Raw genomic sequence first — 26,558 nt, 5'->3', positions numbered from 1 at the left:
TTACTAAAATGTCACAGCAGACTGTGGTCACCAAACCCAGAGCAACAGCAATATTCTGATTTGTTATGTACTCACCAGGTATGACTTCTGGGTAACCAGTTTTCCTTTCCAACTTTTTCGATACAGAATTTTTGGGGTCCATTGCTCCCTGTAACAAATTCCAATAGACAAGGCATAGTCCAGCTACCTTTCTATCACTGTAACACACCTGAAGCATGCAAGGCTTAAATAAAGACAGGATTACACTTATTTGCACAGAGAAGGGACATTTGTCTCACTCTACAGCTCTGCCTGGATCAAAGTCTACATGTGGAGAAATGCAACAATCTGAAGTGATTTTAAAGTGCAATAAATAGGTGTAAACATTCCTTCCATCTCTTTCCATCATAGCTCAAGTATATGCATAGCTTACAAAACAGCATTTAACCTAAAACTCATTAAAAATGCCATAAATATATAATTAGATTCTTTTTAGAAGTGTATCTCCTGCATTAGAAGGGTTATTAATACATACCCATGAGGTCAGCAAATCCTCCCACTGGCAATCTGCAAGTTCCAGTCACAAACTGCAAGAGTCTCATCCTCTTCTCATTATCTATTTCTTTCACAAACTGAAAAACAGTAATGGAAATAAACATTTAGGGATAGATTCAACCTTCAGATTTTTACATCATCACCATCCACAGATGAGCAGTAATGTTGGGAACAGCTGGGTTAGCAGTAACAGTTTCTATTTCCATGCTGCAGGTGTGCTCAGTGTTCTGACCACTGTTCAATGAGCTGTGCTCTGTAACTTCTGCTGGTCTGAGAATAAAGTAAAATCTGCAAACCTGCCAGAACCACACAATCTGCCTGCTGGTCCTGGTGTAGTGCCTGTAGATGGTGTGTCTCTGCCAGTCATTCAGGTCAATTTCTTGCATTCCACAGAGAAGCACCTTTAGGGCAGAAAAAGGGAAATAAGCAGAGGAGTACAAATTTCCACTTTCCTTCTGTGACCTTGCACACAGCAAAAGAGAACAACTGGACCCCCACTTAGCAGCATCTGCAAAAACAGTGCACTTGGTTTTAATTTTAAACTTCATCCAAAACTTCTATAAACAACGACTGATGATGAAGTGGTTCAAAGACTGGTTCATGAAGTGTATTTGGAGAGGTCACAAATTAGAGAGCATCTCTGTTGTGAAAAATGGAGTAATTGTTTGCAATTTTAGGAATAAATTCTCCCCTGTGAGGATGGGGAGGCCCTGGCACAGGTGCCCAGAGCAGCTGTGGCTGCCCCTGCATCCCTGGAAGTGTCCAAGGCCAGGCTGGACAGGGCTTGGAGCAGCCTGGGACAGTGGAAGGTATCTCTGCATATGGAAGGGGGTTCGAACAAGATGATTTAAGATCCCAATCCAAACCATTCTGGGATTCTATTCAAGCCAGTTTATCTTTGCCTAGCCATATAATTCTTCACTAGGGATGGGATATTTTGTTTTGATGGCTTTACTTTTCAAACTGAACAGATTATTCAGAAAGTCTAATTTTGAGTGATCAAACCCAAACCAAGAACTTGGCCCAATCTATATGCAACCATCCACTGCATATCTGGCTTTATCTCTCAGTCTGTCAAGTTACTCATTCTTTGAACGCAGGCAAATCAAAGAATCACTAAGTAAGAAATTTCTGCTGACAGAATCTTGGCATTTAGAAACATCTAAGTTGGCTGCAAAGAGCAAAGTTAAGGAAAACACATTAATCTAATACTATTCCATGAAGTTTCCCGCATATTCCCTATAAAACAGTTGTCAGCCTCAATGAGTTCTGCTCTTCAGATGTACTGACTGGAGTTTATTTTATGGGTAATGACCTGGATCCAGCAATAGCCAAGCAATCCTTTACCTCCAGTTCCTTTGCATCAAAATACTGCAAATACTGTTGTGGCAGTATTTCATTGAAGCCTTCAAAGAAAGCCTGTGTCTGCTCCTCAACACCTCGGGACAGTCTCCATTCTGCCACTAGCCTGGAAAAGAAGACACACCAAGATCATTTAAATGGTTCATGCTAACCCAAGTCCACATCTTTACCTATTTTGAGATGAACTGTAAGCTAAGTTAAAAAAACATGGAAAGTCTGGAAAGTTCTGGGGATAGAGCACCATATAATTTTATCAGCAGCCTTTACTCTTTGCAAATGATTGCATTTTTTCTCTAAATTACCCTAAGTGTTCAACTGTTTTGCTACAGAAGTATTCTGGACTTGAAGAGGAGTCAGCATCTCTTCACTGATTACATTAATGAGAGCACAGCAGTCCTGAGGTGTTTGAAGATTTTGTCTGATATTCTCCCCAGAAATCTCAGTTGTTATCCATGACAAGGTAAAAAACAAGTCAAGTTGTACTGGTGAAGAGCAGCAGGACTGCCAGCTTACCAAGCAGTGACTATGTCCATTTGGAAAGTTCCATATTTGTTTCTGTTAATCATGAAACTTTGCTCTGTGGCAGAAACTCCACTCTCCATTAATAAAAGGGTGAAAAGCAGGCAGGAGACTCGGAGAACCTGAACCCAGGGAGAAGCAGATATTATGCTGAATTCAAGCCTAAGCTATCAGGAGCACTGGATTCTAAAGGAGAGGTGGCTATTTCTCATTTCAGTCCTAGAAACTTGGGGGACTTAAAGCAGGACTTGGAGTAAGACAAAAGAATCTGAATGAAACTGTAAATCGAGCTCTCCCTGGGTTCCTAGGAACTAGAGAAGAATGATTTCCTGCAGATCCTCCCTCCTGCCAAATGCCAGTATGTTTCTGGTGCAAACACCACCTCTTTTGTGAATCACTGAAATGTCTGCAGATTCTCAGGCCATGAAAACAGAGCTCACTCCAACTCCCTCCTCTGCCCATGGAAAAGCCTTCACAGAACACATTGTAACCAAGAGGAAAATTCTCTGTGATTCAGTTTAGTTTGTGCCCGCAATGTGTGACAGCCTTTTTTGCAAGCACATCCTCCAAGCTTTTATGTTGAAGTTCACACCTTAAATCAGAGCTGCTGTATGGCTGCACACTGAGGAAGGAGGGGATATTTCAGGACAAAGCAGGTCACTGTTCACATGTTTATTCCTTAATCACTCTTAGGCTCCTTCACTCTTAATCTATTGCTTTAAAACATTTTGGTGCTGCAAGTATGATCCTTACTTTATGACAATACAACCTATGACATCATTCAAAACACTGTTACAACTACAAGACCAGTCCAGATAAAACTAATAGCAATTCCAAGTATCTTTGAAAAATAAGAATCTTCACAAAAACATCCAAAAATGTTCTCAAAAAAGCCCCAACAAAAAACAACCCCTCAAAACCCCACATGAACCAGAAATGGCTGGCTAGAAGGTCAGCAGGCTATAAAGCAATATAATTACAGTAATAAACAGATGTAACATTTCATTAAATATATGACAGCCACAATTCTTGTCATGGTATTCTGCTAAACTGAGATAACTAGGAAAAAAGTGGACTTTCTTCTAACCATGATCATTAGGAAAAGCGGATTTTAGAAACTTATTTCTATCAATATTCCTCTTTCAAATATGGGATCCAAACACTTGCCACTTGTTGCCAGCATCAGCAGTTTCTCAGCAATGCTTTAGATGACACAGACAGTCTTTTGTTGCTAGAACTCAAAGAAAGAAAATGACAGAGAATTTTAAAGTCTTCACTTATTCTTACCTGATGTAGTCTTCTTTATTTTCTTCTGTGACCAGAATGTTGCTACCATTTGGCTTCAAATCATGGCTTTTGATTTCACCTAGTATTTCTTTATCAACAGAAAAAAACATTTCCAAGCCACATTCTTCAATATCATTCTCTCTGGAAAGAAAAAAATACCGTTTTAAATAACTGTGTTGAGAACTTGCACACAGCAGAGGAGATGAGTATGAAGAACCTAAAGGTAGAAGGTTTGGAGTTAAATAGTCAAGATAAGGAAATGTTCTTTACACAGTAATTATGGCTTTGGCAGAAGTCCTGGAGTTTTTATGTTGATTTATGCTTTTGGGAAGTGAAGAACTGCCTATATATACAGAGTTTTTGATGATGGTTTTCCTCCAAAATCAAGTGCAAAATCCAGATATTTATTCTGACTCATAACACAGCAATGCCAGTCTTGAAAACATAGCTGTGGTTTATTGAGCCCCATGATGCAACTGCACTTCTGAACTTCATCTTTCCAAAATATACAGTACTGCATGAAACCTTGGGTGAGGAGGGAAGGCTTCAGATGAAAGGCTGATTTTATTTCATTATCCATCCCTTTTAAAATGAAAGCTACATGTTCTAGCTCAGTTTGGGCACCGAGATTTGTCAGGTGACCTCTAAAAGTCTCCTTCCAAACTCAGCCAATCTCTGAAATCCTCAAACTTGTGAGAATGACAAAAACAGCCCCCTGATACAAGTGCCAAGGAATGCTTCCTACAAAGTTATAAAATTTGCTTTTTTGTGAGGAACAAAATTATGCCTGTCCTGACAGCCATGGCTCTTCTCCGCTGTAAATGTGCAGTGCTTTCCTCAGGGGTACCTCAGCAGCACTACAGAAAAGCAGCCCCAGCTACACTGAAGTTTGGGTCTGGACTGAGAGGACTCTGCAGCCCTTGGAGGTCTGAAGCCTTTTCTCCAATTTTCACATCCTTAAGTGATTTTTCAAAGGGGCAAAGCCTTTTCTGCACTCCAGCCTAGACTCCTATCACTACAGAAATTGCTTTGAATTAAAATGAAGGCACATTATCAGCACATCCACGGAGTACAGAACATACTACTCTGAAAACCCAACAAAATTCCCATCTCAGTTCTTAAACATCTCATGCTGCTTTATCTGCTCCTCAGTATTTAATATGAACCTTCCAAGAATCACCACTACAGATGAAAATCTTGGCTTTTATATTATTTTTGCATTTCAAAACCCTATCTATTCTCATACCTTCTATGAAGTTTTCAAACCATGTTTAAAACTATTCTTCATGTGATTTTTAAGTGGAATGTTTAGTCACAGGAAAGAACTAACTTTTCTGCAAAATTGTTTTTATTATAGCTGAAGAAAAAAAATTACTCAGTTTGTCTTTTTCTTCTAATATATTTGTTAACATTTTTAACTGAAAGAAAAAAAAATCTGTTACTGAAACAAATGGTGCATATCAACCACAGATTAAAACATGGGACATCCTCCTATGACAAAAATCAGTACAAAATTACAATGCTTTAGATCAAAGGGGTTTTAAAAATTATTTCTTAAAATATCTGTAACACATAATTCCAAAAGAACTGTGGTGTAGAAACTCCACATCCTTTTACTTGCTAGTCTCTGGAGAGGAATTTGCAAAAGAGTGCAAGAGAAGGACTCCACAAGAACAGGGACAGAGACGGTGCCTGACCATGCAGACATGGAAGGCTGCAGGTAGGAATGGTCTGGAATCATTAAGCTTGGGGCAAAAATACCAGCACAGCTAGAACTTCTTTAAAGCATTAAATCTTCAATACCAACCTTGAGGTCAAGTTGCAAGTGTGACTTGCAACAGAAGAATTGTGTGGTAGTAAATAATAAACTACATTTGTTAACTTCATCTTCTTGTAGCGCTAAACATTTTGTTTTCTAACTAAACCAGTACTAGAGAAACATTAAATGATTTCTTTTAATCAGTTATCTGAAAAGTCTCAGTCAAATTTACTCAAGCCATTTTATTTGTAACCACATTCAACACTGCCAGAGCTGTATGTCTACCTGGAATTAGTAACAGCCAATAAAAACACAACACAAGATGCTGCACGGAATAGTCAATGAACCAGAAAGGCTCTGCATGAAGAAATCATTCTTTGTGTATCTAAACTCACAGTAAAAATTCCATACTGCTCTGCAATGTCAGATCATGTTCTTCTGTGGGGTTGTTAGTAATAGATTTACACCTACTTCCTGGCAGAAGTGAAAACCAAAAACATTGTATTGCTATTTCAAGAACAAAAAGTCAAACTCACTTTACCCAGATGAGAGAGTTGTAAAACTCTGGGTCAACAGATTCTAAATCCTTGAGTCCTACTGCCTTGTTTAGGATACGTTTATAGAATGGCAGAGAGAAACCAGTGTCAATGAACTTCCCATGGAACAAAGCCTGAGGAACACAAAAACAGACAAAATAATGCAAAGGATGCTTCAGTACTTAATATGACAACATTCTGTTCTCTGTGCCCATGAAATCAGCCAAAGAATTAAACCAACCTGAGTACCATCACTGCCAATATGCTGAAGTAGCTTATACCAACAGGAGTTGTAGCCAAAACACCTGATACTGTCAGCTCAAAAATGGATTTTTATCATTATCCATCTGATGGCACAGTATTTACTTATAGGAAAATTACAAGACAGACCTGCTTCCTGCTTTAGGACTTACCATGGCAATGAACCTCCCGATGAATCTGAAGTATTTCAGGTGGTCTGGGTTGATGTAAGAGGCTGGGTTTATCTGTAAGCAGTAGTTATCTTTCCCTGCATATTCAAACAGGCAATACATGGGGTTCAAGACTTCGTGTGACAACAGAAAGAACCACTCCCTGAAATCACACAAACAAAAACACATTTCAAAATAAATCACAGCAGGAATTACTGTAGCTAACTCATGTTGACTCAGGCCCTTGTTAGGCCTCCTTTCCCAGAGAGCAGCTGACCTACACTGACACCAAAGGGAAACTACAGCAAATTACAAATTAAAATGCAAAGTTGCAATGATACACAACTGTCAGTGGCTTGGATAAAACCCACTGTTATCTAAATGAGCACATTACAAGTGTACCCCTGATCTAAACATCCAGGGCTGGGGAATGCCAATTAACATATGCACTTCTCATGTACATTCCAGTCAAGACTTTGTATTTAAATGTAGATTTCTGTTCACTTTTTCAATAAACTCTACTTTGACATTAACAGTTGGGTCAAAGGGTCACTTTAGTTCAGTAAACTGCATCTCTTTAATCATGGAGATGATTTAAGTAACTCCTAATGCAAACTGAAAATAATTTTACATGGTTTTAAGACATGCAAACATCTTACAGAACTGCCTTCCTCAGATGTTCCAAGCTAAGGAATAAACTTCACTCCTATTGTGAAAGCACTGCCGTTAAGTACTCTGGGGAAGCTTCACATCCCCACTAGCAGAACAAGTTGTTATCTGCCATTTCAGTGTAGTTTACCTTGCCACACCTCCATAATCTAAACCTTCTTCACCAGGGAAAATAACCCATAAACGTCTCCGGAGATCCTGAGGGCTGAAGCTCATTATCTTAGTGAAAGAAAAACAATCAATTATTTTTAAGAAAACAGCTATAAGCACTGGTTAGAATTATTACTATTTTCTAGCAAGCACTTAATAATTTGGAAAAATTTTAATCAGGGTCTACAGACTTTAACAAAACCTTAATATTTTAACCTTGGGTCTACAGAGATTAGTAAGAATTTCACTCCTAATAATGCAAATAGAATTAATAATTTTTGCTTTTTTAAAAATAAATTACTCATTTCAAGACAACCAGACTAAGATCAACTTAATATATTTTTTGTATGTAGACCATGCTAGCACAACACATTGTGAGGAAAAATGCATAAACATAAGCACAACACAAAAACATCCTGAGAATGGGGTGCTGCTCTGTCCCAGCAGTCTCCTCAAAATCAACTCAGATTTTACATCATTCTGAGGAGAAAAAAAAAAACCCAAAACCACCTTTGTCAGATAAATCAGTGCCAGAATGACATATATTAGCATGATCTTGTAAGTGTGAATGCAGCCTAACTATTAAATAAATATTTTTTGTTAGTCTAACTTAAAGTAACATTAGCAAGGTATCAAAGGTTCAAAAATGACATGTGAGAATAAATGTAGTAACACTACTTCTCATACCCATTACTCCCATGTTTTAACACAATACCTGCTGAAATGAGTCCTCAAACAATGTTTTCCTGCTCACTGTGATCTTTATGTGCTGTGGCATTGCAAGTTGCTGAAAGGAAATTTTTTAGATGTGAAGGGTACAATCACTTAAAGTTTCCACTGCTCAGTTTGGACTGCTATTTGCTGTATATATTAAAAAGTACAGTTGAATTTCACCAATCAATATAAAACAAATCCAGCAATCAAGGTATCTGAATTGTAATTTAATCCAAGAATAAATTGGTTCCAATACTGCTATCTACAGTGACAAGAACACACCTCCAGATGCTGCTCAGAACAGGTTAAATACTGCACTCCTACAAGATACTGGAAAACATGAAGATCAATAACATGTCCCAGCTGAGGAAGCCTTTCTACCCCAGAATTGATGAGACACATGAAGAACCTCTCCTTAAGAAAAGGCTGAAACAATTTGGATTGTTCCACCTGGAGAAACTTCAGGGTGACCTAATTGTGACCTTCCAGTACCTTGGAAGGGACCAACAAGAAAAATGGAGAGAGACTATTGACAAAGGCCTGGACAGGACACAGGGAATGGCTTCCCACTGCCAGAGGCAGGGTTAGCAGGGATACTGGATATTGGGAAGGAATTCCCAGCACCTGTGAGGGTGGGCAGGCCCTGGCACAGGTGCCCAGAGCAGCTGTGGCTGCCCCTGGATCCCTGGTAGTGTCCAAGGCCAGGCTGGACAGGGCTGGGAGCAACCTGGGCTAGTGGAAGGTGTCCCTGCCCATGGCAGGAGGTTGGAATGAGATGATCTTTAAGGTCCTTTACAACTTAAACCATTCTGTGATCCTATTAATTTAATAAAAAATTAGAATATTCAGGCTATTATACTGCACAAAGTTCCAAGTGAAAAACGAGGCTCGTCTCTCCACTATTTTCAAAGGGTAATTGACTCTTGAAAACTGGAACATTTAAACCAAAAACCTTTTTCCCAAACATGAAGTTACTTCATCTCTTGATATAAGGAGCTTAGAGGACCAAGACGGTCATGCTGGAATTTGATATTATGTTAGAGCACCCTATGTGCACCACAGCATATTCCTCAGTGCTTAGATATGTCTGTTGTGTTGCAAATGCCCTGCATTTTCTGCCAGAAGTGGATATTCACATAGAAAGCAGATGTTGTATTAACTCTAAACTGTGCCTCCATATATTCCTGTGTTAACAACAGCAAGACAACACTATTCAGAAACCCACCACTTTAAAAAAGTAGGGAAATTAATGTTTTCCCTTATTCTAAAATATTTTAAAGCCAAAAGTTACATCACTTTAAAGCTTACATGAGATTATACATTTGCTGCATTTACTCCCTCCTAATTTAACTCGCCTTTAACCTTAGAGTAGTTTGATTCCCTTTACTGAAAGGCACTGAAGAAGGCATTAAAAGAGTGTAAGCAAAACCAAAAATGCAAGCAAATATTGCAAAAAAAAGAATCCATACCTGACACCAGAATCTGAAATAATGGACCTTGGCCTTGAAATCACGCACATAGGCTATCTGGGGTCCATTGTCTCTGCAAACAAAAGGACGAAAATAATGAATTTCCAAGTGTTTTTGTAACTGAAGTAAAAGCCTACAGATGTATTAGTTATACAGCTGTATGGTATAGCTGGCTATCTAGTCACATTTTTTGATTTTGGGGTGTAATTTCTTGTTTTTAAACTAAAAAGAAAAATCTTCCTTTGTAAACTGTGGAATGCTTAACAGTACATTTAAAAAACTACCTGAACATTAAACTGTAAAAAATGATTCTAACAATAAAGAAGGGACGACATTCAATTAATTTAGGAGGTAAATTCTGGTTTCAACTTCATTCTGGCTCCTAAAAAAAATATCAGAAAAAGGTTGGGTCTTTTTTAAAGAGAGAAGGAAGGGATTTGGTCATCAACAAGACAGATGCAGCTCCTCCACTACTCTCAAATCTTATATATTACATGGCAAGAAGGATTCTGCAGTGTTTAGAACTCTGGCTTCTTCAGGGACTTTCAGTGAATAAAAAATCCTAGGTAATTAAGAAGCACTGCTCCATGTAAACCTTCCTGCCTAATAATGTAGTAAGAAGCAAAAAATAAATATTTAAAAATATTTTATAAATTATGTGTGCTAAACTCGACTTTTGAAACCTTAGTAAAATGTTAAGAACACTTACAGAGCAGACTTGCCCGTGCGGGGATCTATGTATGTAGTGGTTCTTCTATTGTGATCCACAAAATAGGGAATTCCATCCACAGTAAATCGCATTTCCCAGCCCTCTGGCAAGGGCTTCTCATTTAACTGACTATGGATACAAGAAAATACATGGTAACTGATCAACTGAATCCATTATGTCAATGGTGTAATACCTGACACAGTAAACATCTTGGAAAATCTAGAAAGTCTACAGATTGAGAAAGTTTCTCTTTGGTTTTATTTTAGCTTCCCTCCCTCGCCAAAATTTGCAGTCAACTCTCAATTAGATCAAAAGCATTATCTCATTTGCTTGCAATATCTTAAATAAAGGCAAGAAAAAGCCTGAAGGGAAAAGTGTAAGTAAGGTTTATTGTTTCCTTCACAAACAACAGAATTTTATCTTCTAACTATGAGGTTTTTACTCAAAAACTGATATAATTTTAATAAGCAGTTTTTGGTACCTCATGAATAATCACAGCAGCCAAAAATGTTTCAGAATGACAAAATTAAAAGAAAATGCCAATCCTGATCATGTAAAATTTTTTGCCAATTTTTTCCAACTCGGTTTTGCTGTATACAAAACTAGATCTCAATATATCTGGAAGATCTGAGTGGTATCACTGTGAAGTGCTCCCCAGTGGCTTCTCTCCATAAATACCATGTCCTGACTGTGCAGCCCAAACATTCTGTTGCTGGGCTGCTGCAAGAGTAATTTCTCTCCACAGCTGCAGAGGTGAGTGGCTACAGCTGTGACCCTACTCACACAGCCTTGGCTGTCCCCTTTCCCCTCCTTCATGGAGGACAGGTGAAGCTGCTTCACCAAACAGACATTTTCAGCTCAAACAGCAGTTGGGATTGAACACCCTTCACCCTCAACTTCCTGCCTCCATTCCTTACCTCAAAGACTTTGCAGTGACAGAGCTCAAAATAAACAAAACTCTTGTGCTTCTAGTAGTGCCTCAAGTTCTCTGTCTCCTTTATTTCTCCTTTTTTAAAGAGATGTGAGGAAAGGTGCTACAGTTTTTTGGGTCATCTTCTTTCTGTCTCCTATCCATCCCCAGATGTGTCCAAGGCCAGGTTGGATGGGGCTTGGAGCACCCTGAGATGGTGGAAAGTGTCCCTGCCCATGGCAGGAGGGTGGAATGAGATGGGCTTTAAAGTCCCTTCCAACCCAAACCATTCTGTGATTCTGTGACTGTGTGGGAAACAACCAAAGTCTTACTCTAGACTCTGCACCATCCCATCATCATACAAAGGAAATCTTTTCTTCCTCTAATGACACAAATGTTTAGACAAATGTAATTGATTACTTGTGAAAAGCAGAAGCTTTTCTACTGGGGAATGAGTTCATTGCTTACTGCTGACCAAGACTTTCCTGGTAGTTGTAGGATGATACAGTAACATTGTGACAGTTTCCATTTTGGCCAATATCTCAACTTTTTATTATGCTCTCTGATGTTTGCATAGCACAATCCATGCCTCACCTGTGGGCAGCAATCCTTGGCTCACTCTACTCTCACTAACTTGGCTACATTTTAATTTAATTTACATTTTTATCATACATGCAGCTTCAACTTTTTCTTACCCCTGACTCCTGGGGTCTTCCCACTGAGTGATTCGTGTGTTGTGATTGACAAAATACACTCTGCCATTGCTGTCAGTTCTTTTTTCTGAAAAGATGTAAAAGGAGAACAAATTCAATTCCCTCTTTAATATATTGTTGAGACTATACCAAATATACAATATAAATCACCAGACTCAGCCTCTCCTGCTCTCAGGTTTCTCTGTACCTCCTCTGACCCAACATATTTTCACTTTCATTGACGTTACTCCTTACTATGTAATTTATTTTTCAATTGTAGGAGAAATTAATTGGAAACTGAAAACTGTGAGCTGCTTTGTCCACAGGAAACTTCAGCTGTTTCAAATATTGTGATGTGCCTGACAAGCAACACAAAAAGCAAACACAGAGGAGGGAACAGATATACACAGAAGTATCCAGAAGGTACAAAGGGTCTTCAAGTTCAATTTATAGCAGGGAATAAAACACAGTCAAATGCAGTTTCCAAGAAAACCCATTTATATTTTCTCTCAGATGAACCATGGGCATACACTGCCTATGAGAAATGCCCTCTGTACCATTCTGTAGCTCATCATACCATTTTTATTTAGTGTTGCAAGAGAAACAAACTACAAAAATGAATCAAAATCTGACTACCACAGCTCAAAAGCTTCAGTTTCCAAGAGAAGTCTGTAAGTAGGCATTTGCCTGTGAGCCTGACAGCAGAATTCCACACGATGTGGAGACTCAGTTTGCCATTTCCTGGACACTGCCAGCCTCGAGACCTTTCTGTGAAATGTTATATATAATGTGCCTAAGCACAAGGGTGGGGAATGACAATTTCATGGCATGAAGTTGCAGCAATAGCAGGACTAAAGATCCAAATAGCTCTGTTTGAAAAGCAGAGGAACCCAAAAACTCAGGTCCAACTCTGCCAAGTAATTACCTTCTCCAAATTCCACAAGAGAATTCTGAGAGCTTTGCTTACGTATCATAAAACTTGAATTTTTATATTTGCTTGATAGTCACACCAGAAAGCAGTTTTACACTTCTATTTTTATTACACCCTGCCAAAATTTGTATTAATTGTAAATTCTCAGCCCTGTAAAGTACAAGAACAAATTTATTCCAGGGAGAGGGCCAAATCAAGAAGCAGTTAGTTGTCACTATAAAAAACATTTTCAGACTAACAAAACTCTTCAAGAGTTGTCTTGGAGAGAGAATTTAGCAGTTTGATTTAGAGAGGAATTGGAGCCTGATTTAGCAGGAACAGGATGGTGGGGGGAAATGAAAAAGTCTCAAAAGGATGACAGTGTTAAAGCAGCTATCACACTTGTTACCAATGCAGTAAACCAGAATACTTTATAGTTTCTAAACCACTTTGAAATGGCATAGCCTAGTCAGGATTCTGTTTTAATAGCACATTTGATTAGATCTGATTTTAAAATATTTTAAATGTAGATTTTAATTTGCAAAATCTAGTTTAGAATAGCTGACAAATAATTTGGCAGAAGTATGCTTTAATGTTTAATTACATTGCATTACAAAACACATTCAAGTTAGTCTTACCCCATCCATGTGGCAGAGGGCCAAGAGGATCAAACTCTTTGTTCTGTGTGGATGAAAAATCCTGGTTCTGCAAGTCACACGAACAAATGAGGCATTAATGACTAGTCATTTGCTTTCCAGATGTTCTACCATAGCCATCCTGAATTATTGAAGTAAATGCATTTTTGTTAATGTTACACATAAGCAAGGATGCCAACTCTTTCTTTTCCTCCACAGAGAAGGCCCATTTTACTGACCTTGGCATGCTTAATTAACTACAGTGCCAAGAAATAATTATTCTTTGTTTAGTACCCCTGCCTAGGCAGGAGGAAATTAGTACAGTAGCACCCAAAGCAATCAGAACCTTCATTCCTGCACTCAGTACAGTTCTCCCTACCACCACTTACAGGCTCCATTTTATTCTCACATGTACAGCAAATCAGAACCTCCATCATTCTTGATGAGCATGAGTAGCATGAGTTGGAGTGATCTAATGTCTGCTATTCATCAGAGACAAATAATGGAGTAAAAATGCTGGAAGGATTCTTTTCAACTTCCCTGCTCTCCTAACATTCATTGTGCATAATTTATTTAACCCAGAGCAGAAATGCATTGCTTACCTCCCGTGTGTTTGGCCAGGGTAATACAAGATACAATACAAATACACCAGCTTATTACTAAGCTGTAGTTTGAGCCAAAGGCTTTATCAATATTTTACATAAATTTTAGCCAAGAATCCCTATATTGAGGTCACAACTAAACCCCATGTGCTGATTGGAAGGAGATGAACTAACATTACAATGAGCCCTCCCTGCCATGCTACACACAGAGACATTATCATAAACCATAACAGAGTCTGCTGCCTTTATGGGGAAAGGTGACCCACAGGCACGCCCAAACCCCAAAACCACCCTAACCTCAGTCACCCCAGTAGTCCTTACCCCATATATGAACCTCTGGTTGAACTGCTGCATGGCTCCCTGGAGCTGGCTGCGCTGGAGCTGCCACTGCTCGTAATTGCGGACGGACTCGAGCGTCGGCCGCTGCCACGTGGTCGTTCTGGTGAAGTGGTCGACGTAATAAATCCTGCCCATGTTGTCCACTCGGCGCTCCCAGCTGTGGGGGAAAAGACAAGCCCCCCAATTGCCAGCTGTCAACAGCTGGCAATTAATGGCTCAGAGGCACTTGGAGGCCAGTGTGGTGGAAGGGAACAGAAAGCATGGGCTCACCAGTAGCTTTTTTCTCCTTGTAACCTCTGCTAAAATTATGCAAGAGCTAGACTTTTTTAATGAGAATCACTTTTATTTGTTGCATACTATACAAAGTCAGACCCATGCAATTTATTGTATTTTCAGGGCTTTTTGAAATAGTTGTCAGAGCTGTCTAGACCACTGTCCATACTGTGCTGGCATCACTGCAGTTTTCCCACCCAGCTGGTTTGTCCCAGAAGACAGCAAACCTTCTGACATTTTAAGCTATTCAACACAAGACTTCCTCACACTCTGATCTGGCAGAAAAGAAAGGTTTGGGCATGGGGTTTGGTGTTTTGCTTTGATTTTCTTTGGTTGTTTTTTTTTTTTCTAGGTTTTCAGTTCACATGAGATCAGTACTACTTACAGAACTTGAAAGAAAACATTCCTATTCTAAGTAAGCTTAAGCAATATACAAGTTTATCTGCTGAAAAAGTTCAAAATAACTTGAAACATGACAGGTGGGCTCCATTTATGAGACTGCCAGTTTTTGTTCTTTAATAACAAGTTCTCTTTACCATCCCATGTTTTCACTTTGTAATTCTTTATAGCATGTGAACCATTTGAGGATGAAAAAGTGCAATAGAACAACTCTTGTGCTTTTCTTATACTGTTAAAAAATAAGAAACAGCAACTGTGAGCTAACATCACTAGCTGTTCTGATGCCAAGAACTGGAAACATTTAATAATGAAAGCTGGTTTCTACGTGCATAATAAATTGGCAGCTGGGAGCCCTGAGACAAGATCAAAGGCCTGCAAACAGTAACCTCAGGATAAGAGGTAACCAAGAGCATTGCTGCTCAAGCTGATAGTTACTTCAATGCCAAAATACTTTTCTGTGGTTTTTGTTCCCTTTTACTCTGGGGGGTGTCTACTGTCTTTAACTGAAATCTGTTTCTTGGTCACTAAAGATGCACTTGCCTCATCTTTGACAGGAAATTCAGATTTGGCTCTTTTTGACATTCAACTCTTTTCCATATGCATTCCTTGGAGACAACTCAGAGCAACTGGGTTCACATTTCTGTTTTCAAATATTTGTTCCAGCTTTAGAAAACTGTCAGGCAATTAATTCCTGAAAACCCCAGACATCTGAGATGATTGCATGGCTGATCCCGACTCACCTTGGAGGAAGAGGCTCTGGCCGATCCCACGTTGTTCTTTTTTCAACATGATCCACGTAGTACACTCGACCATGCTGGTCTACTCTTTGCTCCCAACTGAATAGAGATCAAAAGGTTTAATCTTCCTCCAGATCAAACTACTCCAACCATGCATGTACAGCTTAAAGATGAGAACCATCTGTTTTCATAAAATGCTTATTTCTAAGAAAAATGCTTCAAACTAACCCTTGGCTCATGAAATGCACCAGAACAGTGTGCAACACACAATGGTACCATTCATATTAACAGTGATTCTATACCAACTAAAATAAAAAAAACATTGTACATGACCACCTTTCTGGGAAACAGAAGCTCAAATTCATGCCTAAGTGTAAAATTTTAGCAAAATTTTGTATTCAATATCAAGTGTATCAATAACCTATTGAACAGAACCAACTACAGATAATAATCCCCTTTCAGAGTAGCATTAATCCAACACATGCACATTTTTCAGTGATAGTATATACAGAGTATATTCAGTATATTCAGTGTATATTCAGTGAAGTATATACAGAGTATATACTATATTCAGATAGTATATTCAGTGAAGTATATACAGAGATCACCATAAGAGCATTGGTCACATTTTCTGCACATGCAGTATTTGGGATAATGACTTACCCCTGTATTTACATCAAATGTAACATCACAGGGGAAAAAAAAAAAGCTATTTGCCATTTCTGTTGAATGAGAAAATGAATAAGGAACAACTGCTGTTTTCAAGACCACTTCTTTATTCAGAGCACTCCTACCTTTTGCTTCCACTACATGCAAATCAAGGCAGGTAATTCACCAACTTCACCATTCACATTGGGAAGCTTTTGATTTCCCTCACTCAGAGAGTCCAGAAATGTTTTTCCTGCTGTTTTTTTAAAGTTGAGAGCTTTGAGGCAAGAGGTCAACCATCTGACAAATTCCATAGGTACCCAAAGTACAGCAGTATGTCCACACTACTCAGGAGCTGCAGTATGAAATCCAAACCTTCAGGACTGCAATAGCAGCTTTTCTTCTACTTATCTGTACCAATATCTTCCTACCTGAGTTTATTTTAATTTGAAGACAATAAGCTGCCACACTATTTTAAACTTATGTTCCACTGACATGGGAACATATAAGTATCAGAATTCTTTCCTTGAATACTTGAATATAAAATAGTTATAAACCCTCCAAATTCATATTGGGGGATTTTTGTCAGGCAACAGAAGGCAGATATTATCTATGGTTTCTTACACCTACTGCGAGTAAAATAAAGTAAAACCAGAGAAGTCAGCACACATAGGGAGAAAGAAGTCATTAAACCCATACCCAGGTGGAAGAGGCCCTTGGCTGACTGTAGTAAGAGCCTGAGGTGAAGGATTTACTGGCTGGACTTGTCTGGACACTGGAGGAGTGGTGAGTGCAGGAGTGGCAGGAGCTGTGCTGGCGGCTGTTGCCCCCTCAGGGCTCTGCTCTGAAGGTGTATTTGAGGCTGTACCTGCCAGTGATCCTGCACTGGCCCCATCGCTTTCTGTGGATGTGGATGAAGGACCATTTGCACTTGCTATGATGTCAGAAAGAGAAGAGAAAAAGCCTTTAACTGACATTTATCACCAATCTATTGTAGAAGTTACACATTACAAAAGCAAACCTGCCAGAACTGCTGTTTCCACAGCCACATTTTGTAGCTCAAACAAAAAGTGAACAGCAACTCTGTCTCACTGTAAAAATGCTTTATTCCAACAACTGCCACAAACAGCGTTTTGGTATTTCTGATAAATATTTACCTTGTCTGCATTCTGTAAACATGAAATGATGATAAAAAACTACTTCTTTGTACCAATGAATTAATTCTTTTCCATTTATTATTTGGAATAATAATTTAAGTGATGATAAGCATAAAATTTTCAAGAGGAGATTTGATATTGCATGGAAAGCAACAATCACAATGGAAGGGGAACACAGACATTCTTTAAATGTTTTCAGTTTTATCTTAATGCCATTTGGTGGGTGGGGTTAGAAGTTGAACACAGGTCAAGTTTCATTAATTAACTGCATTGGATTAATCTTTTAAAGTAATTACTGTATTGCAGGGCCCATCCAGATCCAGCATTTATCAATTGTAATAACGAGACTACAGAAACACTGCATTGTATGAGGGTAAAGGAATTACTTCAAAAATATCAAGTAACTTTTCAGAATTAGTGGCCTTCATGTAGTTTTTAATAGCTAGATAAAAAAATCTATGCATTTCAGCAGATAATGAATGTGTTTTAAGTGCTGCAGCTTCACAGAATCTAACTGCAATTGTAGAAACCAGTAACTTTTATCTCAGAATGCAGTATTATCAACTTGAGACAATTCTGTGAGCCTTCAGTGGATTTCATGTCACCCTCAGTGGATGCCTCAGTGCAGCAGCAGCACTCACTTGTGTTCTCCTGGTCCCAGCTCCACTCTCTGTAGCACCATCACTGACTGCCACCACCCCTGAGCAGACGTGGAAACAAGAAATTTCCAGTAATAATGACTAAACAACTTGTACCAAATGCAAGCTAAAAACTACTCCTTCAGAAGTGACCTGCCAAAGAATTTACCATCCAAAGTGCAGTTAAACATCAGGAGCAGAAACAGTTATGTTCACTCAAGGAATGCCCGGCCCAAGGACGTACCAGCGACCGACGGGGGTCTGCGGGGAGTGGGGGGCGGGGGCCTGGCAGGCCTGGGGGGTCTGGCAGGTTTGCAGGTCCCATTTGTGAGCAACGGAGAGTCACTGCCATTAACAGTCTTGTTTTCACTGGAAGCAGCATCCTCACAGTTTTCAAGGCCATTTGAGTTAGTCCTTTTGCAGGAAAAGACACAGAGAAGTGTTCTAGTAGTGCACGGTGACATGAAACTTTGCAAATCACAGAATCACGGAAGAGTTTGGGTTAGGACAGGCCTTAAAGATCATCTTGTTCCAACCCCCTTCCACTAGACCAGGTTGCCCCAAGCCCCATCCAGCCTGGCCTGGGACACTTTCAGGGGGGTTGAAAAGACATGTGAAAGACACTAGAATGCAATAGTTACAACGAGGTGAGATTTGTAACACTCGCAATAATTCCAAGTATCTAGACATCTGTATAAACACACAGAGTTTATCTCCTGAGGTACTTGAAACCTCAGTTGATGGAACAGCGGTGAAATAGATGCATATAACATCTGTCATCAAAATCTCCTCTTTCATTTCCCAATTTGATACACTTGCCCTTAGGTCCAGGCTCTGGATTTTGCTGCTCAGCTATTTCTGCCCATGAGTCCCTGATGAGATGAGAGGCTAACACCTTAAAACAGCCTGTGTGCCTTTACTCCACAGGGCTGGCACATGCTCAGAACATACAAAATGCTACAAATTTCTAGAAATCTTACTAATGCGTACATATTTTTTCCTCTAAACTCAATTCTGGAACAGGCTGGAGAATTTAGCACTAAAGTTTTAACTAGCAGCTATGAATATAAACTGCTCAACCTTACAAGACATAAGAAACTACACAGCAGTACTGACCCATGCTGTGCTGTTCACTTACATCTAGCAGAGTATTATTCTGATACATCTGTAGCTCCTTAAGCAGAGTTCGAGGTATCCACATCTTTAGTCAAAAGCATTTTATTTTCAGAATATGTTGGGCAAAACAAAAAGGCTGTCAACTAAAATTCTAGTGGATTTACAGGTCAAGCACATAAGACATCACAAATGAAGGAAGAGGTTACAGTTTCAACCCAGTACCTTGAAAATTACATTCCTTCAAATGTACACAAATTAAAACACAGTAGGTAAGGCTAAGTAAATCCCAAGTTGTAAAGGACCAAGTTGTTGATTTAACCTCAGTATCATGGTCAAACACACTTTTGCTCTATACTAGGCATGGTGCACGTAATTCATACTATACCAACTTCAAAATAAATGGGTCCAAATCATCAGTGACCTCAAATCTGTAGGAGGCTTAGCCCCACCTCTTCAACCATTCCCCCTTGTTCTTTCACATCATGCCCTTGTAGAATGTCACTTTCCTGATCATTTCCATGATCCTCACAATGACCACCAGAAGCCCCCTGGTTGATAGCAAAACTGAATCATTATAATTATTATTGTTATTATTATATAACATTCAGGTATTCTGAATATCCAGGCATCTAAGAAATCATTCAAGCACAAAAAGAAAACAGAAAAAAACCCAAACTTTCAAGGGAAGACTTCAGACAACATAGCCAAGAACACAAACTACTGAAAAAAAGTGAAATTTAGCTTGGTTACTCCAGATGTCATCCAGAGTGTTGTGCTTTGTACAGATCCTTAAAATACTCTTAGTACTGGGAACTAATTAAAGTAACATGGTTAACATGGAACTAATTAAAGTAACATGGCTGGGCACACTCTTATCCTACCAGGCAGCAAGATTCATAATCCGATATCAGCCTTAGCACACTGTAAGTGCCAGACAGATTTTGGGATCTTAACAAAGCTAAGTATAATTCTGATACCTCCATACTATAAAACAAACCAGTGTAAAAACAACCAGTGCCATTTGTTTTGGGGTTTTTAAAATATATATTTTACCTTGGGTAATCACTGGGAGAAGGATGAGGAGCACAAAGGGAAAACACAAAAAGATCAGTCAGGTATGGAGGCAAAACTGCAGCCAGACAATGGAGCAGAGCAACAGTTCAGTACTTCTGTTTAGGGCATGCTCAGATCTTAACAGATACTGCTGCAGGGCATATTCATAAAGTTTTCATTGTCTTCTTTACAAAACACACAATTCCTCTCTTTCAAAACTGTGAATATTAAAAGACAGAATAAAAAAAAAAAAGAGAGAGAGGAAAAATGTCTTACCGTGTATCACTCCTTACTCTGGAGCTTTCACTCTGTGTAGGACCTTAAATACCAGGAAGAAAAAGACAACAGAAGCATAAGCAACACTCTGAATCATTTCCAAGGAAAGGAACAGCCTTTAATGCTCACACTTCTTTCAAGTGTGGAGGTGAGACACGATGTGCTGCTTATCTACTGGGTTTCAAAGCTGTATATATTTTGCATGTCTCTACTTGTGTGTGTGAATACAATTTTTTTTAACCACTGCCACTGTAATACTTCCACCTTATGGAAGACATAACAGGACATCATTTGACTGTGTGAATATTCCCAAATAAACACACTCTCTTTCTAGCAGTATAAAGCAGTGTTCATTCTTTTAAGCGGAGCTGGCTTTTCATACTCTCTCAGTGATGGCAGGCAGAGCAGAAAGGACAAAAACTTCACTGGAATCTCCTCTCTGGTTGGCTGAGGGCTTTGTTTACTGGACTCTCTAGCCCAGACCCTTCCCTTCTCTGTAAATTATTGAATATAAAGGCATTGAAGCAGGTACAAAATATGGCTGTACTCCAAAAGCATTGCAGCAGCTCAGCCTAGATTTGCAAATGTTTTGCAACTGCTTATTCAGACAGCTTAGAAATATTTGCCTTTTGTGCCAGCATTTGCAAACCTTGGATATGCAGCACAGAACTGCTCATTCATGTAGATAGCACCAATACTTTATTTCCATAGAGTTAAACAAATGTGATTAGTAAAGAAATCAGTTTTCAGTTCTGATAGGAACTGTGGAGAGATCTAGGCCAAAGACAAGGATGTAGTCACAGAAAGGCTTAGGATAATGAGCTGTTAGGGACTGTGCGTGGAAGGAATTAAATCCCAGCAAAAGAAATCTTAACTTAAAAGCAACTCCATAAACAATGTGCTTGCCTGAAGTGCCTTTAGCCTGTACAATGTGCTAGACTACTTTAACATCTAACTCCTTTCTTATGTGCTCCTGTCCCCTGATTATCTGGGAACCTTCTGCTGAGCCTGGGGCTTGCTGTGTTGTGCCCAACTCTGTACTCAGTTCCACTACCTGCATGGCTTTTCCCACCTTTTTCTCAGTGGCTGAATTTTGGGAAATCCAAGAAAGCACAGATGAAAATCAAGTATTGGATAAAAGGAAAATTTGGTACTTTCACTAGATACTTCTCTCCCTATACCTCAGCCCCACTCTGTAAGTCCCACAAAATCCCACCATCTGGCTTTTATTTATAAACAAAATTCCACACAATCAGTCTGTGCAATTGATCCCTGTAACAAAATGCAAAGAAAATGGACTAAAAGCTCTAAGAAATATGGTTACAGAATTTGTGTATTAATTCCATTTTTCTATGATACTCAAGATGAAATTTCAAAGCAACTTCCTCTAGGACTTTAACACCCCCCCCAGCCCAGAAACCTAGAACTTGCCAATTAAATGTCCAGCTGGTCACTACTGCAGACAGTGTCTCTTGTTGCTTTCTAGGAAAATAACCCTTACCTAGTTCTACTTCTCAATGTACAGCATTTCAGAAATGCTCCACTGTCCTGCTCCAAGGGAATTAAAATTACCTTTTTATTTTACTGCAATTAGATATTTTACATGTATTCAAGTTTTCAGTTTAAAAGACTGTACACACCAACAAAACAGAAAGTGGATCCCTCTCTGCAGCTCTCCACAGGGAAATAAATCTATGAATACATTTAAATGAGCTATTTTAAGAAAAGTTAATATAAACTTATGTCTCCTAGTAAGCAGAATACTTATTACTAGGATGATGATGAGATCAAACCAACTTTGCATTTTTCTGTTTATGACGTTATAAAATTCAGGGAAGCTAGAGACCTTCATGAACATTTGGGATCACTAGATAAAAGTTTGCAAAGTTCAGAAAATAAAGATGCTGATCTGGTTTTTGTTGCAATAAGGCTGAAGGTCTGCCCTGTGAACTATGACTCCACCTCAAAATGCAGCAGATTTCTGATCTCTATAAACAGAGAGTTACAGAAATTGCTGTTATTGTGCTTATTTCAAGACTGTGTTAAAGCTTCTCCAAAAATGGCTTTGCATAGCAGATATATGTAGATTTGGACTCAAAGGTACTTACTTCTTGTACTTGAGGCTTCCCCATTGGTGAGGAGCTCAGGGTCGACCTGCATCCCATCCAGACAGACTGACAGATCTCCCACCACTTCTGCTGGCTCCCTGTCACCGACGAGGTGCAACGTCACCACTACCTGCTCCACTGGAAAAGAACAAAGAACAAAGGGAGCTTATCTCACTGCATGAGAAAAAAGGGCCTTTTATTCAAGAAGCCAATTGCAAACCTCAGTGATCAAGGGGGGAAAAAACCCCAAACACCACCCCAGACCTACAGCTCTACCTCTCCATTATTTTTTTGTGTGGTAAAACTGAGCATTTTCATACATCATTAGAAAGTTATTATTTCTACAAAAAGGGCAAAACTGGAGCGTAATCTTGTTGCTGCCTAGAAAGGATTATCATGACAGCAGAGATTGACTCTCACATTTCCACAGCAATTAATGCATCTGCCCTCAATATAGAGTTAGGAAGTGTAATTCACTTTAAGAGCAGATACAATTTCTGTCTTCTGACTAAAAAGCTTCACATTTACCTAATGACATCCAGATTCACATTCAGAATGTGAACATTTTCCATCATAACCCCAGACCAATGGTATATTCAGAGTTTTCAGTGAAACAGAACTGTAAATAAGCATTCTTGCTGAAATGTTTGAAACAAACCCCAGTGAGCTCCAACAGGTGCCTGGTGTCAGACAGCAAATGCACTGATCCACAGGGATTTTCACCCAGATTCAGCAGAACAGACACTGCCAGGAGAGCAGCTCTCACTGCTGTCAGCACACTCCATCTGCAACACCCATGTGACAGTTGGGAAGCCAACACTTCCTTAAAGGATGGAACAAAAACAGGACAGCACAGAGCTCTGTGCTGCAGCCCCCTGAGTGCTGGAATGGGTCTGTAGAATTCTGTATTTCTCCTTCAAGCTGTCCAGGATGCAAATACTGCCCAAAGCCTAAATAAATCCAAGATTAATAATACAACATACCCCTGTAGCACTATTTAGAACAAAAATAACTTTACACATTTCCTGTCTAGCACCAGAATGCCAACCACAGTTTGAATTTTTAAACTATATGAAAGAAACTCCTTTCTTTCACTCAGTCTTGCACACACTAGCAAAGAAAAAACATCTTGTTTTTTGGGACACCATGGCAGCCTGTGTATAACTAAAATAGATGAAACTGAAAACGTAGTAGGAAGCTCATAAGAGCAACCAGGAGCACCCAAAGGAACCCTTAAGGGCCATTTCCAGAGGTGCACACAGCACTCATGCTCACTAACAGACAGTTCAGAGGCACCCTCCATCTCAGACTTACATTTCATACTGTTGGATTTCAGTGTCTCCTGAATATCCAGAGCAGCACTTCCCAGCAGGACGTCAGACTTCAATGTTTGATGGCTCCAGACTCGAAAGTTTAATTTACTTACAGGAGTGACAATTCTGAAAAGAAAAAGTTGAGCACTGTAAGGCAATTCTTGGTGGGGAAGGGGGTGAACTGAGCCATCTACTTCCACTGTCACTATAAGTAATTTAAAAACAAAGAAATAATGGTGGTAACATCAAACCATTTCCAATTATCACATTCTCATGTCACCTGGATATGTCATGTCAATCAAGACTGTTGCAAGACAGTTCACAGACCAAATACATTTTTTATTATTACTATTTTAAGGGAAATATAGAAAAACTACCAGCATATACAACACAGTAAGTTCTGTGACAACAACTTCAAAGTAACTTCTAATACTGATTTCTTTTTCTATAAGGAATACTCTAACATTTATATAGTTTTAAATTATTTTCATTGTGAGTAATGGGTACAAATGACTGCTATTTTCTCAGTGGATAATTTCAGCTGTATATGGTTGGTAAGTCCAGACTTTCACAGTCAGCCAATCCCTTGAGAAGATCCACCTAACAAACTCCACAGAGAGGAACCCCAAGAGGGTCTAGCCTCATTTGCAGAAGCCACTATACTTTTCCTTTTTATCCTGAATCCAGATATAGGCAGCTGTGCCAATATATTTCATAAAAACCAATTTACTTCACTTAGCTCCATGCAGCTTTAGTGTAATTTCCAATGCAGTTGATATATAGGGGGTGCCTGTGCTCAGCTCTTACTCAAGAAGAGTAAAAATGGCACATGCATTATTGTGTGGATTTGCACAGCACAAATCACCAACATTCCCATTAAAAAATGGAAGAGAAAAAGGAAAGCTTTCAAAGGTCAAAGAAAATTCTGCTCTTCTACACTTACCTCCATACAAAGTGCAAGATTTTCTTTTTCTTAATATATCTCAGTGCAAAGCAAGGCAGTAAATAGTAGTAACTAAAACTTCACAACAATCTAAAGTACAATAAAAGTACAGATACAAAAATGGTTTTCCTCAGGCAATGTTCCGGATGCTTCAAGAAGAATAATCTACAATTTAAGTACAAGCAAATCACAGAACCCCTGAATGGTTTGCATTGAAGGGACATTACAGCCTGTCTCATTCCACCCCACTTTCTGCTATCTCAGATTGCTCCAAGCCTCATCCAGACTGGCCTTGAACACTCCCAGGGATAGGGCAGCCACAGCTCCTCTGGGCAAGCCCTGTGCCAGGGCCTCAGCACCCTCCCAGGGAAGAATTTCTTCCTTGTATCCCATCCAGCATGCCCTTGTGAAAAGTCCCTGTCCAATGTGCAAGCACAGACTGATCTTTATCCCAGAGTTCCATGTGACATTAAGAGAAAACTAAATTTTATAGAACTTGTGTATCTTCTTTATTCACAACACAAATACTGGGCCAAGTAAATATCAACAGCTGTATTCATCTTGAATCTGATGTTAGTTTTGTACTAACAATTTGCAGGAATTGATTGGGAATTTTGGATTTCTGCTTGAATTTAGAGGTGCACAAGAGAGCCAACTACCTGTGTTATGGCATGGTACACCACAGTGGGACACAAAGAACAGCTACACTTTTCAGCAACAGAACTTTTGAAAGCTGTAACTTTAAATATGACAACAAAAATGGGCATGGGACCATCAATTTTAATATCAAATTACTGTCCTTACTACTCACAGAATTAGAGCTTCTTTAATATGCCACACATAGCAATACAAAATATAAGCACAAGCAGTGTAATAGTTTGTAAATATCTATTTCAGACTGTATTATATTTACTCTAAAAATTATACAAATGTCACCACCTCATGCAACACTCAACTCCTTGCTTAAAATAAAAACATAATCTTCAAGCCCACTGTCAATTGCTTTAATCAAATAAATTGGAAAATAAAACCAAACCTACACTGTAAGATGCTGTTTCCACTTTGGACTATTTGTATTGTTGCATTTTTCTGTCTTCTTTGACTGTCCATCTACTGAGACTTCCACATAAGGGCTAGGTCCAAACCATTTATTCTTTTCTTTTAGTTTTGCTGAAATAACTGTTAAGAAAGAGAAAAACCAGTAATTCACTCAGAAAGATTTCAATTACAAATAGTATTTTTCAGTTGGGTGCTTCAGTATTCAAGTGTCACATCACTGATGCCTGATAGTAGGCTCAAGAATAAAACCATTACATTAATAAAAACCCTCTTGTCCCTGCAAGTTGATATGGGAGAGAATTTGGAAGAGGAAGAGGAACACTCAAGAATAAAACCACATTACATGGATAAAAACCCTCTTGCATTCCAGCTCATTTACAATGCCACAGCTCACACAAACACCTAAAACATGCAACAATACTTTTGCAACATCAGACACTTATTAATCATAACTAGTACAAGATCCACAGAAGTGCTTAGGTGTTGAAAGAGAAAATATCCTGCACAAGCGTCTCCTGTCTATCACCAGCCAAGAGAATTCCTGGAGTTTATTACACTGCTTGTTAAAAAGCTCAAAACAGGATCTGCCTCTCATCAAGGCACTGTGGAAAATTGCCACAACTTCTCATGGA

General features: G+C 39.1%; 1 protein-coding gene across 4 annotated transcripts in view; it reads right to left on the bottom strand.

Moving 5' to 3' along the window:
- The window catches only part of ITCH (itchy E3 ubiquitin protein ligase), a 58,235-nt gene that overhangs the window by 3,962 nt on the left and 27,715 nt on the right, over nt 1-26,558 (bottom strand). For all 4 annotated transcript variants that reach the window (XM_036395601.2, XM_036395598.2, XM_036395599.2 and 1 more), the window contains 21 exons: nt 25,908-26,046; nt 23,926-24,050; nt 22,612-22,749; nt 20,504-20,546; nt 18,303-18,472; nt 16,963-17,197; nt 15,619-15,714; nt 14,189-14,363; nt 13,269-13,335; nt 11,724-11,808; nt 10,119-10,247; nt 9,410-9,482; nt 7,942-8,013; nt 7,207-7,295; nt 6,411-6,570; nt 5,998-6,131; nt 3,703-3,843; nt 1,882-2,002; nt 831-935; nt 515-611; nt 76-148 (listed from right to left, as the gene is read on the bottom strand). In XM_036395601.2, coding sequence (XP_036251494.1) covers nt 76-148; nt 515-611; nt 831-935; nt 1,882-2,002; nt 3,703-3,843; nt 5,998-6,131; nt 6,411-6,570; nt 7,207-7,295; nt 7,942-8,013; nt 9,410-9,482; nt 10,119-10,247; nt 11,724-11,808; nt 13,269-13,335; nt 14,189-14,363; nt 15,619-15,714; nt 16,963-17,197; nt 18,303-18,472; nt 20,504-20,546; nt 22,612-22,749; nt 23,926-24,050; nt 25,908-26,046 — 2,467 coding nt within the window. The remainder of the gene's footprint in view (nt 1-75; nt 149-514; nt 612-830; nt 936-1,881; nt 2,003-3,702; nt 3,844-5,997; nt 6,132-6,410; nt 6,571-7,206; nt 7,296-7,941; nt 8,014-9,409; nt 9,483-10,118; nt 10,248-11,723; nt 11,809-13,268; nt 13,336-14,188; nt 14,364-15,618; nt 15,715-16,962; nt 17,198-18,302; nt 18,473-20,503; nt 20,547-22,611; nt 22,750-23,925; nt 24,051-25,907; nt 26,047-26,558) is intronic.

Source organism: Molothrus ater, chromosome 17 (genome assembly GCF_012460135.2).
Source record: "Molothrus ater isolate BHLD 08-10-18 breed brown headed cowbird chromosome 17, BPBGC_Mater_1.1, whole genome shotgun sequence".
NCBI classification, from domain to species: domain Eukaryota; kingdom Metazoa; phylum Chordata; class Aves; order Passeriformes; family Icteridae; genus Molothrus; species Molothrus ater.
The sequence above is the reverse complement of the archived record's forward strand: the minus strand, read 5'-3'. Positions and strand labels throughout refer to the sequence as shown.